At 42.3% G+C, this 18,072-nt stretch overlaps 1 protein-coding gene across 1 annotated transcript in view; it reads right to left on the bottom strand.

The window, feature by feature from the left end:
* The window catches only part of LOC311145905 (EH domain-containing protein 4-like), a 38,444-nt gene extending 21,836 nt beyond the window's left edge, over positions 1–16,608 (bottom strand). The window contains exons 1-3 of the mRNA XM_084182283.1: positions 16,120–16,608; positions 12,873–13,049; positions 5,676–5,773 (exon numbers count right to left, since the gene is read on the bottom strand). Of these exons, the coding sequence (XP_084038409.1) occupies positions 5,676–5,773; positions 12,873–13,049; positions 16,120–16,349 (505 nt within the window). The 5' untranslated portion in view covers positions 16,350–16,608. The remainder of the gene's footprint in view (positions 1–5,675; positions 5,774–12,872; positions 13,050–16,119) is intronic.
* Between the last annotated feature and the right edge of the window lie 1,464 nt (positions 16,609–18,072).

Raw genomic sequence — 18,072 nt, 5'->3', positions numbered from 1 at the left:
CGACCTGAAACACACAGCCAGGGCAACTAAGGAGTGGCTCCGTAAGAAGCATCTCAAGGTCCTGCAGTGGCCTAGCCAGTCTCCAGACCTGAACCCAATAGAACATCTTTGGAGGGAGCTGAAAGTCCGTATTGCCCAGCGACAGCCCCGAAACCTGAAGGATCTGGAGAAGGTCTGTATGGAGGAGTGGGCCAAAATCCCTGCTGCAGTGTGTGCAAACCTGGTCAAGACCTACTGGAAACGTATGATCTCTGTAATTGCAAACAAAGGTTTCTGTACCAAATATTAAGTTCTGCTTTTCTGATGTATCAAATACTTATGTCATGCAATAAAATGCAAATTAATTACTTAAAAATCATACAATGTGATTTTCTGGATTTTTGTCCGTCTCTCAGAGTTGAAGTGTACCTATGATAACAATTACAGACCTCTACATGCTTTGTAAGTAGGAGAACCTGCAAAATCGGCAGTGTATAAAATACTTGTTCTCCCCACTGTAATTCACTGTTTCACAATTCCAGTGGGTCAGAAGTTTACATACACTAAGTTGACTGTGCCTTTAAAGAGCTTGGAAAATTCCAGAAAATGATGTCATGGCTTTAGAAGCTTCTGATAGGCTAATTGACATCATTTGAGTCAATTGGAGGTGTACCTGTGGAAGTATTTCAAGGCCTACCTTCAAACTCAGTGCCTCTTTGCTTGACATCATGGGAAAATCAAAATAAATCAACCAAAGAATTGTAGATCTCCACAAGTCTGGTTCATCCTTGGGAGCAATTTCCAAACGCCTGAAGGTACCACTTTCATCTGTACAAACAATAGTAAGCAAGTATAAACACCATGGGACCACTCAGCCGTCATACCGCTCAGGAAGGAGACGCGTTCTGTCTCCTAGAGATGAACGTACTTTGGTGCGAAAAGTGCAAATCAATCCCAGAACAACAGCAAAGGTCCTTGTGAAGATGCTGGAGGAAACAGGTACAAAAGTATCTATATCCACAGTAAAACAAGTCCTATATCGACATAACCTGAAAGGTCGCTCAGCAAGGAAGAAGCCACTGCTCCAAAACCGCCATAAAAAAGCCAGACTACAGTTTGCAACTGCACATGGGGACAAAGATCGTACTTTTTGGTCTGATAAAACAAACATAGAACTGTTTGGCCATAATGACCATTGTTATGTTTGGAGGAAAAAGGGGGTTGCTTGTAAGCCGAAGAACATCACTGTGAAGAACAGGGGTGGCAGCATCATGCTGTGGGGGTGCTTTGCTGCAGGAGGGACTGGTGCACTTCACAAAATAGATGGCATCATGAGGAAGGAAAATTATGTGGATATATTGAAGCAACATCTCAAGACATCAGTCAGGAAGTTAAAGCTTGGTTGCAAATGGGTCTTCCAAATGGACAATGACCCCAAGCATACTTCCAAAGTTGTGGCAAAATGGCTTAAGGACAACAAAGTCAAGGTATTGGAGTGGCCATCACAAAGCCCTGACCTCAATCCTATAGAAAATGTGTAGGCAGAACTGAAAAAGCGTGTGCGAGCAAGGAGGCCTACAAACCTGACTCAGTTACACCAGCTCTGTCAGGAGGAATGGGCCAAAATTCACCCAACTTATTGTGGGAAGCTTGTGGAAGGCTAACCAAAACTTTTGACCCAAGTTAAACAATTTAAAGGCAATGCTACCAAATACTAATTGAGTGAATGCAAACTTCTGACCCACTGGGAATGTGATGAAAGAAATAATTCTCTCTACTATTATTCTGACATTTCACATTCTTAAAATAAAGTGGTGATCCTAACTGACCTAAGACAGGGAATTTTTACTAGGATTAAATGTCAGGAATTGTGAAAAACTGAGTTTAAATGTATTTGGCTAAGGTGTATGTAAACTTCCGACTTCAACTGTATATATATATATATATATATTTTTTTTTATGGTGCACAAGACACCCATCTGATTCGCGCCTGTCTCAGTGGACTAATCCATTGGAGGCCACGGGAATGGCAGTCCATCACTCAAAGACATGTGATACTGAAATTGTAAATGGTTATATTATGTACAAATAATGGTGCAACACTAATAAAACTAATATTATAACAAAATGCGTCAAGATCGAGGGAAAGATGAACGGAGCAAAGTACAGAGAGATCCTTGATGAAAACCTGCTCCAGAGTGCTCAGGACCTCAGACTGGGGCAAAGGTTCACCTTCCAACAGGACAACGACCCTAAGCACACAGCCAAGACAATGCAGGAGTGGCTTCGGGACAAGTCTCTGAATGTCCTTGAGTGGCCCAGCCAGAGCCCGGACTTGAACCCGATCGAACATCTCTGGAGAGACCTGAAAATAGCTGTGCAGCAACGCTCCCCAACCAACCTGACAGAGCTTGAGAGGATCTGCGGAGAAGAATGGGAGAAACTCACCAAATACAGGTGTGCCAAGCTTGTAGCATCATTCCCAAGAAGACTCAAGGCTGTAATTGCTGCCAAAGGTGCTTCAACAAAGTACTGAGTAAAGGGGAGAAGACTGGTAGTTACAGTCTTGTCCCATCGCTGCAAATCCCCTACGGACTCGGGAGAGGCGAAGGTCGAGAGCCATGCATCCTTCGAAACACGACCCTGCCAAGCCGCACTGCTTCTTGACACACTGCTCGCTTAACCCAGAAGCCAGCTGCACCAATGTGTCGGAGGAAACACAGTCCAGCTGGCGACGAAGTCAGCTTGCAGGCACCCGGCCCGGAGTCGCTAGAGCGCGATGAGACAAGGAAATCCGTCCGGTCAAACCCTCCCCGAACGACACTGGGCGCCACCTCATGGGTCTCCCAGTCACGGCCAGCTGTGACACAGCCTGGGATCAAACCCAGTTCTGTAGTGACGCCTCAAGCACTGTGATGCAGTGCCTTAGACCGCTGCGCCACTCAGGAGGCTCTGTTTGTTATTTCTTATACATTTGCAAAAAAATCTAAAACCCTGTTTTTGCATTGTCATTATGGGGTATTGTGTGTAGATTGATGAGGGAAAAAAACTTTTTAAATCAATTTTAGAATAAGGCTGTAACTTAAAATGTGGAAAAAGTCAAGGGGTCTGAATACTTTCCAAATTAACTGTATATCTACAGAAATAAGACAGATTTGACTTCAGTTGCCTGTTTTGTTTGTTTAATAGCCTACTGATTCCATGAGCACGAAGCCTCATGCAACGTCAAAATGTTGGATACATTTCTCTCCATTAGAACAGACTGGTATTACTTAACTTAGTGTTGTTTACACTGTTCCAAACAGGCAGAAAAATTATATTATAATCGAATAGTACCTGTTTGTCACACATAATAGGCACGCAGCGCTCGCTCCTATACCCTCCTTTTTCTTGATCTCCTTCTTATTGTTATTACTACAATTATTATTATGATCATCATTATAATAAGTAATGTAGTTATCATTAGTAGGCTTTGTATAGTAGCCTTTTATAACCCACACACGCCTAAGAGAGCGTCCTGTTTAGTCTTAATACCGTAACTTACTTAGGCCTATATTTCAATATATAGGCTACTGTATCAATCAACCAATGATTAATTTGTTCATGCCAAACATACGAGACATTCACGCCTTGAAATGCAATCAAGCATTTTAGTTTTAAAATTAAATAACAAAAAGGGAGCTTTGAATAATTAGCCTGAACAATAAATAAACTGCAATTCACGAATGCATGCAACAGTTTTTAAGTCTGCTGTAATAAAGGCTATATATATTTATTTATTTCGTTAGAACAGACTCTCTGGTACACTTATTTAGTGTTGTTTAAATTGTTCCAAATGGTCAGAAAAAAAATACAACTGTTTGGCACACATAATACTCACGCAACTCTTGCTCCTATACCCTACTTTTTCTTGATCTCCAGTAGTTTCCACAACTAAGTCAAATGTCTCCCTCAGATCTGACTTCCCCTTTCCCTCCGGAGCAACCAGTAAACACTCGCCCGTTTCGAGTTTATTTTGCACGTCCTCCACATCCATTTTGTTATAACCAATTTATTGATGTGATTATGATAGGCTATAGGTCAGGCCCTATTGGTCACATGCATGCAATGCTTACATGTTTCACATAAAGAGAGCAAGGGTTGAGGGAATAGGGAATGTTTTTCCTAAACAAATGAGTGATATCGGTAACAGAACTTGTCCGTCACAAACAAGAAAAACTAAATGGATGAAATTATGTTGGACTGTGCAATAAAACACTTGCTTGTTGTGGTGCCTTTTCACTGCAGCAGGGAGGAGAGCGACAACGTGCGTCAGTCACACAGGCACTCACTGTCATTTCTTTTAACACAGGGTGAGCATCGGGCTCGAGTCATTTATGTGTCTTAATTATTTAAACAGTGTGCTTAAAGCATCAGACAAGCTCAGTGGATATGCAGTTGATTTTATTCAAACACATAGGGTGTGTGTCTATATATGGAAAAATAAGTTTAAACATGTCGACCAATCGATTGATCTAAAGAACAGGATGACTCTCGGTCGACCAAGATTTTTAGTCGGGGACAGCCCTAAAAGCAACACCTCACAGTACAATACCTCTCCCCTACTTGACATAGATATTTTGTGTGTATGTATTGATATGTAGGCATTGATATGTAGGCTATGTGTGCCGTTTTTACATTTATGTAGTTCTGTCCTTGAGCTATTCTTGTCTATTAATGTTCTGTATTATGTCATATTTCATGTTTTGTGTGGACCCCAGGAAGAGTAGCTGCTGCTTTCGCAACAGCTAATGGAGATCCTAATAAAATATCAAATATGCAGCCAAAATCAAGTTTCTTTCACATAATTTCAATTCACAAGATAGCATGAATGCAGGCATCAAGAATTGAACCTCTGAGATTCTTGAGCTTGGATGCTGTCATTGGATGTGAAGTAACGCACGCGCAACATGAGCAGTATAGCAGCTTTCATTGACGTCAAAGGAAGCATTCCCTCAACGGCTGATGTCTGACGGCAATGTCAGATGGCTGATGGTAGTGTAGCAGGGCCGTAAGACCTACAGTAGGACTTAATATCTCAGGGTTTCCAGTGGAGGCTTAGAAAGTCAATGTTGGATTCTAATTCTGGAGAAAACATTACTAGGGCCCTGGAGGCATTGCATCATGCTGTGCCTTCAGTGGTGATATTATCAGATGTAATATTGGTACAATTACGTCAAACAGCTGACATAGAGTGACCTACTGTACATTCTGAGAGCATGAACATGCTTCTTATCTATCCGGTGACAAGAACTACGCAAAACACTTAACACAGCTCTACATCCCATGCTTTGACACTTTAATCAAACTTGCTACCCATAGCTACCCATTTACCATTAGTTTGATCAAATTAGTGCACTGTAGAATACAAAGCCAGTATGTGAAATATCTGCACCTGTGAAACGTATACAAACAAGCATAGACTTGTTAAATTGAGCCATCATAAACAAAATAACTATTATTTCTTAAAAGCAAAGTACTACCATAGCTCTCCAAGTTGGGTAGTTTGATGATTTATAGTTTTTTTTAAAGGGTGGTTGATGCTAAAAGCAGCAACATTGAGTGGCAAAAGTCTACATCTAGAAGTGTTTTGGCAGCGTAGGCCTTCCTCCTGTATCAATCAATGTCACATCTCTGCTCGATTGCTAGCTACTGACCTCGGCTAATGCGTTGCTTCTCTCCAGACAGGATTCCTGGTGTGTCAATTATACTAATACCCTGGAGGACCTGGTTAGGAATCTGGGAACAGATGAACCTACAGGAGAAGAGAAAACACAATACATGATTTGAAGAGCAGCTCCAGAAAACACCCTGATAAACTCATGTTGTCAAAACATATTCAAGACGTTTTCTTCCTCTTTTTTTACCCCATCCTTTCCCATTTCTAAAGCTGGTATGTTTTTGCTTTGGAGGAGCAGTGATTTAGCCATTCAGATCAGATCATGTGTGATGGTAACAGAGATCTGGCTTGTTGGCAGATTCAGGCCAACACCGGTGATGTCTATTATTTTTGTCTGGGCACTTGTAGGCCTAGTATGCAACCATGGCATCAATTTAAGTGCTATAAATTCACCCATGTAAGATAACTGAGTTGGGGGGGGGGGGGGGGGGACATACTCCAAGTGACATCTTGTGTGACGCACATTAAATTCCACTGGAAACAATGTGCATTGTCAGTGGTTCCTCTGGAAAGGAGGAGATGTCCTCTGTCCTGTCAAGAATGTCTTTGACCTTAACTTGGCCAACTGTCATAGAAGTACTTAACCATTTCCCATGGATTATAAATATCTGGAAAAAGGAAACATGCTTCAGACAATTGTTGTTTAGCTAAAATTAATGCTAAGAGAACCTCTTGACTGAGCCAACAGAAATTCAAGACAGTGCTACAGCTACAATAAATGAAAAGTGACAAAGTCACTTCCCTCTCCTAACTGTTTTTGGAAAAAAATGACAGCTATGTCAAAAGGGCTGACAGGAAGCAATGGGACGACAATACCAAAATAATCCCTAACCTCTGCTTTTTTCAACATGATTACATCAACTGGATCTGCTTTGTCAATCACCATAGGACACAATTCAACCAAATCTTGTAACCACAGGGAGAGAAAAGCCCAATTGTTGCACTGCAGGAATGCAGGCTTGGACGAATGTACTCAACAAAACATGTTTATAATGTGAAAAAATATCATTTCAAATATGTGTTCTCGCTGCACAAGAATGACTTATTCAGGATGTTATAATGAACAGGGACCCCCATGTCACTAATGTCTGATTTATGAGGACAAAGTGAGAGAGGGAGGTAAACATAGATAAGATAACAGATAATATGAACTCATAATTAATGACAGGGGGAGGTGGTGTCTGGTTGTAATCAATCAATACTCATATCAAAGAAAATGTCTTCACCTTGAGTTATCAGCTAGGGGGGCTGTTAGAAATTCCTACCAAGGCTCAGCTGCCTATTTATGTAATGGACATTTCCACATGCCACAGCATTTCAGTAACAATTATGTCACTATGTGGGTAACCCCTGATATTGAGTTGCTCTTATACCCACAGATATCTTCAAATTAAAGTTATGTAATTCTATGCTTATACCTGTGTAATAACACGAATTACTTGTTACAATATTGTTGTTACATAATAATGTATTAACAGCTTTGTGAAAACTATTTAAAAAGCGACTGCCCCTAAAAAACAACTAATCCCTTTGAAAACGGCCTGTGTCGCATCGATGAGTCAGAAACACATATTCTAGTGTCAAAATTGACTACAAAGTGTAAATAGGATTTTTTTGTCATGAAGTCAGTCTCGTCTAAAACTGAGTTTTAAACCTGAGTGCGTCACAACGAGTAAATGAAGGTTGGGTTTGGATTACAATTATGTCAACAATTCATGCCCTGTTTTGCAAATCACCCCTCTGCCCACTTTGCTTCCCTTCATTGAATGGGGCTCCGATGTTTCATCACCCCCAACGCGTTCAAAGGATCATGGCCATTTGAGACTGAAAAGCCCTGTATGGAATGACCATGCATCCGGCTCGGCAATGCATGCTTCCAGCAGGATGCACAGCCAACTATGGTTTGCATGCCCTGCTGAAGGACCCTACCGTGCGGAATAGGTGGTTGGAGTTTGTTGGTCCCCAATGGTGGTGAGTAGCTAGACCATATGACTGTAAGTCGCTTTGGATAAAATATTATTATATTATTATTACCATAGACTGCTGGTTATGTATATTTTGATCATCATTATCACCATCATCCCTAGCATAGCTACCCAACTAGCTAGCTAGCTGGCTAATGTTAGCCTACCTCAATACAACTCGGATTTGGCTTGGAAACACGATAACCTTTCAAAAGTAGGCAAATAATTATTAGGAAAACCTTTTGTCAAGATTGTGATAAAGCCAGATTGACTTAAGATGCAGTAGCTATAACTTTAGCCAGCTAACTAAGATTGAGGGGACCACCGTATATTAGCTAGCTAACAGTATTGGCAACATTGCCATCTCTCTAAAGTATATTTGACGACATAATATGACAGTCGTTTCCTACTAGATGTAATTCCATGTCACTATAAGTTACTGTAATTTAGACGAAACAGTCAAATTAGCCTCCGATGTGCAACCCATGTCTAGGGCACAAATAAATATTGTATGCACCCATGGGGCGGCGCACAATTGGCCCAGCGTCGGGGAGGGAATGGCCGGCAGGGATGTAGCTCAGTTGGTAGAGCATGGTGTTTGCAACACCAGGGTTGTGGGTTCGATTCCCACGGGGGGCCAGTATAAAAAAAATATAATAATAATAATGTATGCACTCTGGATAAGAGCGTCTGCTAAATCACTCAAATGTAAAAAAAATTTTTAAATGTATGGTGGTACTAGCTAACTCATGTGTGACTACGACAGTGTACTAACTAGCAGCAACAAACTCAAACCAACCCAGGGCCATAACAAAACATGTCATAGTTGGTTGCATTTTGTAACGGCGTCACCGGCCTGAATCCAATCTGGATCCAGTCAGTCGATATCTGTAAAGCATAGAATTACCTTCCAAACAAGATTACGTTATTTCTCTAGCTATGTTTACAATTGAGGGATGATGACAATCGTTGACCCTGTTTTTCTGTTAGACAAAATGCACAGTTGGGTGCCAGACTGATCCCCTGGTCATGAACGGATGCCTAGAAGGAGCTAAGGTGGGTCTCATAACATGTCCAGAAATATGATTGCAATGGTTTAGTGACCTCCCAAAATCATTTCATTCACTGTTCACCTGCTATTTTCACAGCTTGTCAAGCAAGATCTCAGAACAAAAGTGTGTAATGCGACACAATTACCCTTGTGACACCTCTTCCGTTGTTGCCAAAGTCTCCCTCAACTCTTATGAGAAGGACACGGCATCATGAGGCCTCTGATAGTGGCAGGTAAGGTGTGTTATGTGAAAAGTTGTATTAAAAAATACCTTAATAAACTAGTAGGCTTATTCCCCAGCCAAGCAGATAGTGGCCTCATGATGCAATGAAATGCAAATTAATTACTTAAAAATCACACAATTTGATTTTCTGGATTTTTGTTTTAGATTCCGTCTCTCACAGTTGAAGTGTACCTATGATACAAATTACAGACCTCTACATGCTTTGTAAGTAGGAAAACCTGCAAAATCGGCAGTGTATCAAATACTTGTTCTCCCCACTGTATAACTAGTAGGCATTTTAGTTGTGAAGTGCACTAGCAAAAAGCTCTGTCCTTTCTTTAGAACAAAATGCAATTCACCACTCAGCCGTCTATTATATCACCCAGTCACTGGCCCCCTCAGTCAACACCACCTCATAAGATTGCATACTGCAGTTTTTCAAGAGATGTCCAGCTTGCAGCCAAACATGCAGTACAGAGAAGACCAGCAAGGAGGCCCTCATCAGCATCATGCAGACATGCTCTCGCTGTGAGCATTCCTATGAATGGAACAGTCAGACACATTTAGGTAAGTATCCGACCACCAACCTTCACCTGTCAGCAGCAAAAGCTTTCACAGGCTGATCATTTGTACAAATACAGAAGGTAACCCACATTATTTTGATACATGTGATAACCCAATTGTGAAACATAATGTATCTAAACTGATATTATTTGTTGCTTATTTTCTACTTCCTAGATGCATATAATGTCCAGGGCATAACCTAACCTGATCGCTGTGTTCACTATTCCATTTCACATTATATTATCTGAAGTGAAATAGAAAGGTGAACGCAGTGATCAGGTTGGTTCCACCAGGCTAATCATAACAACCATTGATAATGTAATCACGTGTTTGTGTGTGTGTGTCCAACCAGAATCTTTGATGAGGGGCCAGGAGCTGATCTACGCTGCCATGTCCTTCAATGTGGAGCTGGCAAAGACCTTACCTCCAGCCTCACCTTGTCTACTCACCAACGGTTGTCGATGGGGAGACCAGAATTAGGTAGGTTTAGTCTGACCTGTTCAAACTTCAACATAGTATGTTTGTCAGATATTCAGAGATGCATCTATGGAGCCAGCACTTGGAGACTTGCAAGATGGTGTGATGGAGTCCTGATCAATGGACAGGCTTGGTACGAACGTCTCTGAATGGAGAGAGACCTGGCACGCAACACATCCACAACGTGGGACTGAAGGGGATTACTAATAATACAGTACAGCAGAAATGTCCAGTATTAGCAACACCCTTTTCATTCCATGCGTCACAAATGAACTCTGCATCAATTCTGCCTATTTCTACAGATGACTGTAGATGCTTTTGCCAGACGCCAGCCTCAGTCATTTGATGGCGAGACCATCATTGGGTAGGTTTTATCTGACCGATTCAAACTTCAACATCGTACCGTTTGTGTCAGATATTACCCATCCTAACATTGGTAATAGAACAGTGACTATGTGTGTACAGTGAGGGAAAAAAGTATTTGATACCCTGCTGATTTTGTACGTTTGCCCACTGACAAATAAATGATCAGTCTATAATTTTAATGGTAGGTTTATTTGAACAGTGAGAGACAGAATAACAACAACAAAAACCCAGAAAGACGCATGTAAAAAATGTATAAATTGATTTGCATTTTAATGAGGGAAATAAGTATTTGACCCCCTCTCAATCAGAAAGATTTCTGGCTCCCAGGTGTCTTTTATACAGGTAATGAGCTGAGATTAGGAGCACACTCTTAAAGGGAGTGCTCCTAATCTCAGCTCGTTACCTGTATAAAAGACACCTGTCCACAGAAGCAATCAATCAGATTCCAAACTCTCCACCATGGCCAAGACCAAAGAGCTCTCCAAGGATGTCAGGGACAAGATTGTAGACCTACACAAGGCTGGAATGGGCTACAGGACCATTGCCAGCAGCTTGGTGAGAAGGTGACAACAGTTGGTGCGATTATTCGCAAATGGAAAAAACACAAAATAACTGTCAATCTCCCTCGGCCTGGGGCTCCATGCAAGATCTCACCTCGTGGAGTTGCAATGATCATGAGAACGGTGAGGAATCAGCCCAGAACAACACGGGAGAATCTTGTCAATGATCTCAAGGCAGCTGGGACCATAGTCACCAAGAAAACAATTGGTAACACACTACGCCGTGAAGGACTGAAATCCTGCAGCGCCCGCAAGGTCCCCCTGCTCAAGTAAACACATATATAGGCCCGTCTGAAGTTTGCCAATGAACATCTGAATGATTCAGAGGAGAACTGGGTGAAAGTGTTGTGGTCAGATGAGACCAAAATCGAGGTCTTTGGCATCAACTCAACTCGCCGTGTTTGGAGGAGGAGGAATGCTGCCTATGACCCCAAGAACACCATCCCCACCGTCAAACATGGAGGTGGAAACATTATGCTTTGGGGGTGTTTTTCTGCTAAGGGGACAGGACAACTTCACCGCATCAAAGAGACGATGGACGGGGCCATGTACCATCAAATCTTGGGTGAGAACCTCCTTCCCTCAGCCAGGGCATTGAAAATGGGTCGTGGATGGGTATTCCAGCATGACAATGACCCAGAACACACGGCCAAGGCAACAAAGGAGTGGCTCAAGAAGAAGCACATTAAGGTCCTGGAGTGGCCTAGCCAGTCTCCAGACCTTAATCCCATAGAAAATCTGTGGAGGGAGCTGAAGGTTCGAGTTGCCAAACATCAGCCTCGAAACCTTAATGACTTGGAGAAGATCTGCAAAGAGGAGTGGAACAAAATCCCTCCTGAGATGTGTGCAAACCTGGTGGCCAACTACAAGAAACATCTGACCTCTGTGATTGCCAACAAGGGTTTTTCCACCAAGTACTTACTCATGTTTTGCAGAGGTGTCAAATACTTATTTCCCTCATTAAAATGCAAATCACTTAATTAAAAAAAATTTACATGCGTTTTTCTGGATTGTTTTGTTGTTATTCTGTCTCTCACTGTTCAAATAGACCTACCATTCAAAGTATAGACTGATCATGTCTTTGTCAGTGGGCAAACGTACAAAATCAGCAGGGGATCAAATACTTTTTTCCCTCACTGTATGTGTTCACAGAAACATGTATGGAGCCAGCACATGGAGACTTGCAAAATGATGTGATGAAGTCCAGACTGACAGACAGGCTTGATACTGATGTCTCTTCTGAATGAAGAGAGACCTGGCACTCAGTATTAAAAGTTTACTAGACAACTTTTACTTGTATTGCCTTTTTTTATTATTGAATTGAATGGCATTAGTCAATATGGGGAGGGAGAAACCTTGTGTATTCTGCACCAGGATCAGGGAACTCCTGTTGTATACGGGACACCACACAGGAAGGTATGACCACTAAATAGTTTGCCAAGGTAGCCCCATTACCACCACACAAAATACCGATAGGCACAGTATCTGTATTGGCTGGGAATTAAAGGTGCACCTTGCTATATTAGCAGAACACTGATTCTATGGTATTATGTAAAGGTTTGTTTATTCTTCATGGAAATGTTACTACATTTAAAAAAAATTGAATATCCCCATAAATTCAGCAATTGCATTCTTCTCATATTAATCTGTAGGCTACTGACCTATTCAAAGCTTCTTCCAGCATCTCACCATACATCTGCCTGTAGTTATTGAACTCAACCTGCAGGAGGTAAGTTGTGATTGAATGGGGGGAAACAGCTGCGAGCAAGGTTCTGTCTTGGTGGTGGAAAGGACACACCCAAGAAACACCCACATCAAACCACACCCCCAAGCCAACTCACGTTTGGCTTCTGTCATGGCCGCAAGCATTTCTTGAGGAGCAAGCCAAAAAACGAGGCCAAATCAGCGGGTGCAGTTCCCCTTTAATGTAAAGTGTTACCGGTAATAAACAAAAAACTGTCCACTTTACCTGTTGAGGAAGGAGTTGCCAAAGGCGTTGAGTTTACGGAAGGGTTTCTTGGGGTCGACCACCAGAGCGTTGCCAGGGACAACGCCCTCGTTCTCCCCGTACATGACAGCGATGAAGCCATCCGTCGTGGGCTCTGGGCCAATCCGCATGCCTGGGAAGTCCTGCTCCAGCAGGTACCTGAAACAGAACAGAGTAAGAGTAAATCACCACTGTGGACATTTATTTTTTGAGATCAGCAATACATTACAGCAATATATCCAGACACTAGATACACCATATCAATACAACACTTCAAATAATGTTTTACAATGGACAATAGGACTTGGCATGATGGTTGATGAAGATGAGGTAATATAACAAAGGCAATATTCATAATCTGACTCCAACATGATTACAAAGCTCTCTGACTGTTGACTGAAACATCTGCACAAACACCAGGCCAACGCCTACTATTACTAGGCCTTTCTGTTTAAGCAGAACGACTAAAGAATACTTGCATATGCAAATTAATGTGAATATCACAAGTAAATACCACATACTATGGGAGTGCTAGGCCATCCGCCTAAAGCCAAAATCACACGGAAAGATGCTGTCAACGGAGTCAAGATTTGCGCGCGAGAGGAGTGTCAATTCACATACTGCATAGCGTATGCCAACTTAATTGTCATGAGAATCCATTATAAAACAGTTGTATTTGTTATGTTCGCTATGTACCTCTTGTGAATTATTGTTGTGTGTTCCTTTTAACTCACCTTATATGTCCTACAGGAGCAACTGTACCTGCCTGCGCTAAACAGTTGTTATGTTAGCTTACGAACGTGAGAAGAGTTGTAGCTAGTACACCCGAGCAGATTAGAAAGAATTTAGCTAGTCTCGTTTGTCTACATAACAGTATTCTCTCTTGAAAATTGGGGCTCCTCGAGTTTCCCAGCCGTAGCCTGCCTAGGCTATATGCCTATGATCGAAATCAACACAGCTAACCTGCAATTGTTTTCAAATATGTAGCATATTTGACTGATAAACCTTACATCCCAATAGATTTTAAACTACATCTTTAGTCTAGCATAGGGAAGATCATAATTCCTCTTTTTCTACAAACGACCCATGCAGTTTATCTGCTTATTTTACCAGCATTGCTCTGCGTAGACACGAGAAAAATAGACTTGCTTTCTAATTTGACGCGCTGTGACGCCGTAGATGCTCACGGCCTATCTGTTTTCTCTCATTCACTCCTGTGCATTCTAATTCCAGTGTGTACACGCATGTTAAAAAATGCTTTTCGTTTGATATGGGCTTAACTGGATGGCACATGCTCACATTTTCACCTGCCAATGCAAGACACTTCAAAGGCTGGCGTAGTGCTTGATATATGCCCCCCAAGACCAAAAAAACAGAGCAACATTGTTTTTCCTGCAAAGTTCTGGCCATGCTATAGGTACTCAGCCCTTCCTGTGAGAGGATGACATTGTGTCAAAGGTATTCAAACAGAGGAATGCCAGCTTGCCTTGGCCACATCCACTCAAAGGAGAAGACATGTCTTTAGGAGGACTGTTAATGTCTTTCTACCCTAGTCTAGTCCCATATTGGTGTGTGCCGTCTTGCCAACTCCTATGGTCATTGTTCCGCCAAACACATCACGTTAAGCATGACAATGACCATAGGAGTTGACAAGACAGCACAAACAGATCTGGGATCAGGCAATTATCAACTCCCCTGATTCATCATTACATTCCTTAGAACTGGGTGGGATCCTGTCTGATGTCTAATCTCCCGAGTGGCGCAGTGGTCTAAGGCAGTGCTAGCTGTGCCACTAGAGATCCTGGTTCGAATCCAGGCTCTGTCGTAGCCGGCCGCGACCGGGAGACCCATGGGGCGGCGCACAATTGGCCGGCAGGGATGTAGCTCAGTTGGTAGAGCATGGCGTTTGCAACGCCAGGGTTGTGGGTTCGATTCCCACGGGGGGCCAATATTTAAAAAAAATACAACAAAATAATGTATGCACTCACTAACTGTAAGTCGCTCTGGATAAGAGCGTCTGCTAAATGACGTAAATGTAAAATGATGTAACTGAGCTCTGCAAGAATGAAATCATCTGTTGTGTAGGAGCAGTACGAACACCAAGTAATCGTGTAGTCTACTTATGATAAGAAACTGTTTTCACTAAAGTTGATCTGGTTTTTTAAGGTAAAGTAATAAAAGGGATTTGACTAAGTTGAAACCATATTTCTTCTTGTGTGCACAATCTGCAAGGTGAGATGTTACCCCTGCAACAAAAAGGGGTGTGTTGACCTAATTCTCAGTATTGTGCATCTACTTTCAGAAGTTGGCAGACTGGAGTAGCCTACCAGAGGCACCTTTCCTAAAGATAGTGAAGCTGCATGTCCCATCTTGCTGCAGAACCTGCAGATCACCAAGTCACTAAACTGACAGTGTTCAAAATTGCCATTGAGTCTGAGAAAGACTTATATAATGAAATTATTATTTCTCGCCTATAACAATTGGTTGTTCAGAGACCTGGAGTGCACAAAAGACCCAAGTTACAATGATATTGATGGTGGAAACTCGAAAGCAACCAATCAAGAACAGGCTGGTGGATTAACTTGTTCTCTCAGGGCAATGTTTCCCACCTCCAGTCCTTGAGTAACCCCAACAGCACACATTTTTTGTTGTACAGTAATGTAGATATACAAACTTACCTGAGGGCTTCATGATTAGTTGACAAATGGAATCAGCTGTGCTTGTCCGGGGCTACAACACAAATGTGTGCTGTTGGGGGTACTCGAGGAATGGAGTTGAGAAACACTGCTCTAGGGGGAAATAGTTAACACTTCTCAGCTTCTACCTCGTGACATAAAAAAAATTATAATCTAAGAAGCAGTTAGTGTGGCACCTCCCTCCCCTGATCTAAGGAAAAAGGGAAGTCTAATTCATGTTCTATTGAACGTGAACATGGAATATTGGTAAAAATAAAAAATTAAGAAAAAAAACATCTACAACCTCAACATAATGCTAGATCATTTCCCAACACTACACATTAGGCTGCATCGGGCAACAACCTTCTCCATCAGTGGTTGTTTCCTCATTTACATTTTGACATCAATTCACCCCCATTTTGGCAGCTCAACTTGTCAAAGTACTTGCCTAGGGATTATTCAACTCAATAATTTGACAGGCAGACCCTGTAGGTAAAATACAGTTGTGACAAAAATGAGGATGCATAACTGTTGCAGATGTCTGGATGCACTACCTTATGAACGTTGTCTTCCCCGTAGAATACTGTCCAACCAGTAGAACCATTGGCTTGCTCTGAAAATCCGCTGCCTCCAACGCCGGCGAATGGAAATCATGGAAAAGATACGTTTCTTCCAATGGGAATATTTTTTTTGTGTAAAGTTGTTGAAGACCCTCCGTCACAGTTTGGTACATCTCGCCGTCCTTGTTTCTGCCTCCTTGTTCATTATTCACCCAACTGAACATGATGATGATGCTGCTGCTGCTCTTCTATGTTCCCAAATCAAGAACTAACGTTTGACTTCCTTATTTTCCACAGCTTTCAAGATTTGCGCAACGATCTACTTTGCATCCGAATATCTCTTTGGCAACTGATAAACGTGGCACCTGTATTCCACGGTTGTTTTCCCACTGATTGCTGGTTGCTCAGTGGCTCCTTTGCGCGGCGCAGTGGTTCACAGTTGTGACTCTGCCTTACCTGAACCGCACCGCCCTTCCTGCGAATGACGTAGGGGCATGATGACTGAGTTTTCAAGAGCGAAACATAAAAATTAAAAATATTTTTTTTTGTCATTTAGCAGACGCTCTTATCCAGAGCGACTTACAGGAGCAATTAGGGTTAAGTGCCTTGCTCAAGGGCACATCGACAGATTTTTCACCTAGTCGGTTCGGGGATTAGAACCAGCGACCTTTCGGTTACTGGCACAACGCTCTTAACCACTAAGCTACCTGCCGCCCTACTCTGCCCAATCCTGGTCCTGGAGGGCCAAAACGTTTCTGTTTTTACCTGGTAGTTAATTTTACTCACCTGGTGTCCCAGGTCTGAATTAGTCCCAGATTAGAAGGAGAGGATAAACACCAAAAGTGTTTCGGCCCTCCCTAAAGAAATGCCAGTTCGATACAGCTACGACCAGCAGTTACTTTTTGTATCAGGTTAGGAGAGCATTTTCGCTAAACCCTTATGTAACCTGCTACGAAAAAAAGTAACTTCCGGTCATAAATGGCGTGTTTTTAGGGAATCTCAGGACCAGGATTTGGCAGCCCTGCTCTAGCCCACTTAATTTCAATGACATTGTTATAAGGGCAATACAGTTTTCCAAGTCAAACCGGTCATACAGAATGTGTAATTGTGTCAGCTATACATGACACATCTCTACCTGCAACTATCTAAACACTACAGTTCACTGAACGTGTCTGCTCTTGTAACACGTTGTCAGGTTTTCCTGAAATGTCACGTGGCGGTTGTCGCCTACCCTTGGTGGAAAATATACTGTAGTAATCTACAGTAGTAGACCTATGCTTCTGTACTATCCTGACATCTAGTGGAAGGAGAATATATACTTTTTCCTATGGAGCAGTGGTCACCTTATCCTGGAGAGCTAGCTACAGTCTGCGCAAACTTTTGTCCAGCACATCACGGCCAATCCTAACTAAACATATCATCAACACTTCAATTAACCAACTTGTGAGCACTGTAGTTTCATTGATTCAAAAGAGTCAAAAGTGTGGCAGATCAGTGCCAGTCATATAATAAAAGTAGACAAAGTAGGCATTACTAGATATTATGATTAGAACTTTAAGCAGCCATTCCATCTACACCTCCACATTTTAGCTCCCATTGCCTATACCTATACAACTGACTCAGGATCATCTCCCACCCCAGCTCTTTAAGTCAAACATCAAACTACCCAGGGGGCATAGGCCATCGACGACTCCTCTCCATCGCACTTTGTCCTGGGCTGTCTTGTCTATCTTGTTCCATCCCATGCCTGATCTTTTGGGATCTGCTTCAAGCTCCCACCTCCAGGTGTTTCTCTGGTGCACACTTTTCAGATTCCATTGTGGGTTCCAGGATAGAGCTTGCCTGGTGATGTTGGAGGCTTTCAGAGGGTGTGGCCAAACCATCTCCATCTTTGGATCTCCTCCTCCACAGGAACCAAACATCACAGCCAAGAGACAAATTCAAGTT

Source organism: Coregonus lavaretus (genome assembly GCF_964263955.1).
Source record: "Coregonus lavaretus genome assembly, chromosome: 18".
Lineage (NCBI taxonomy): Eukaryota > Metazoa > Chordata > Actinopteri > Salmoniformes > Salmonidae > Coregonus > Coregonus lavaretus.
The sequence above is the reverse complement of the archived record's forward strand: the minus strand, read 5'-3'. Positions and strand labels throughout refer to the sequence as shown.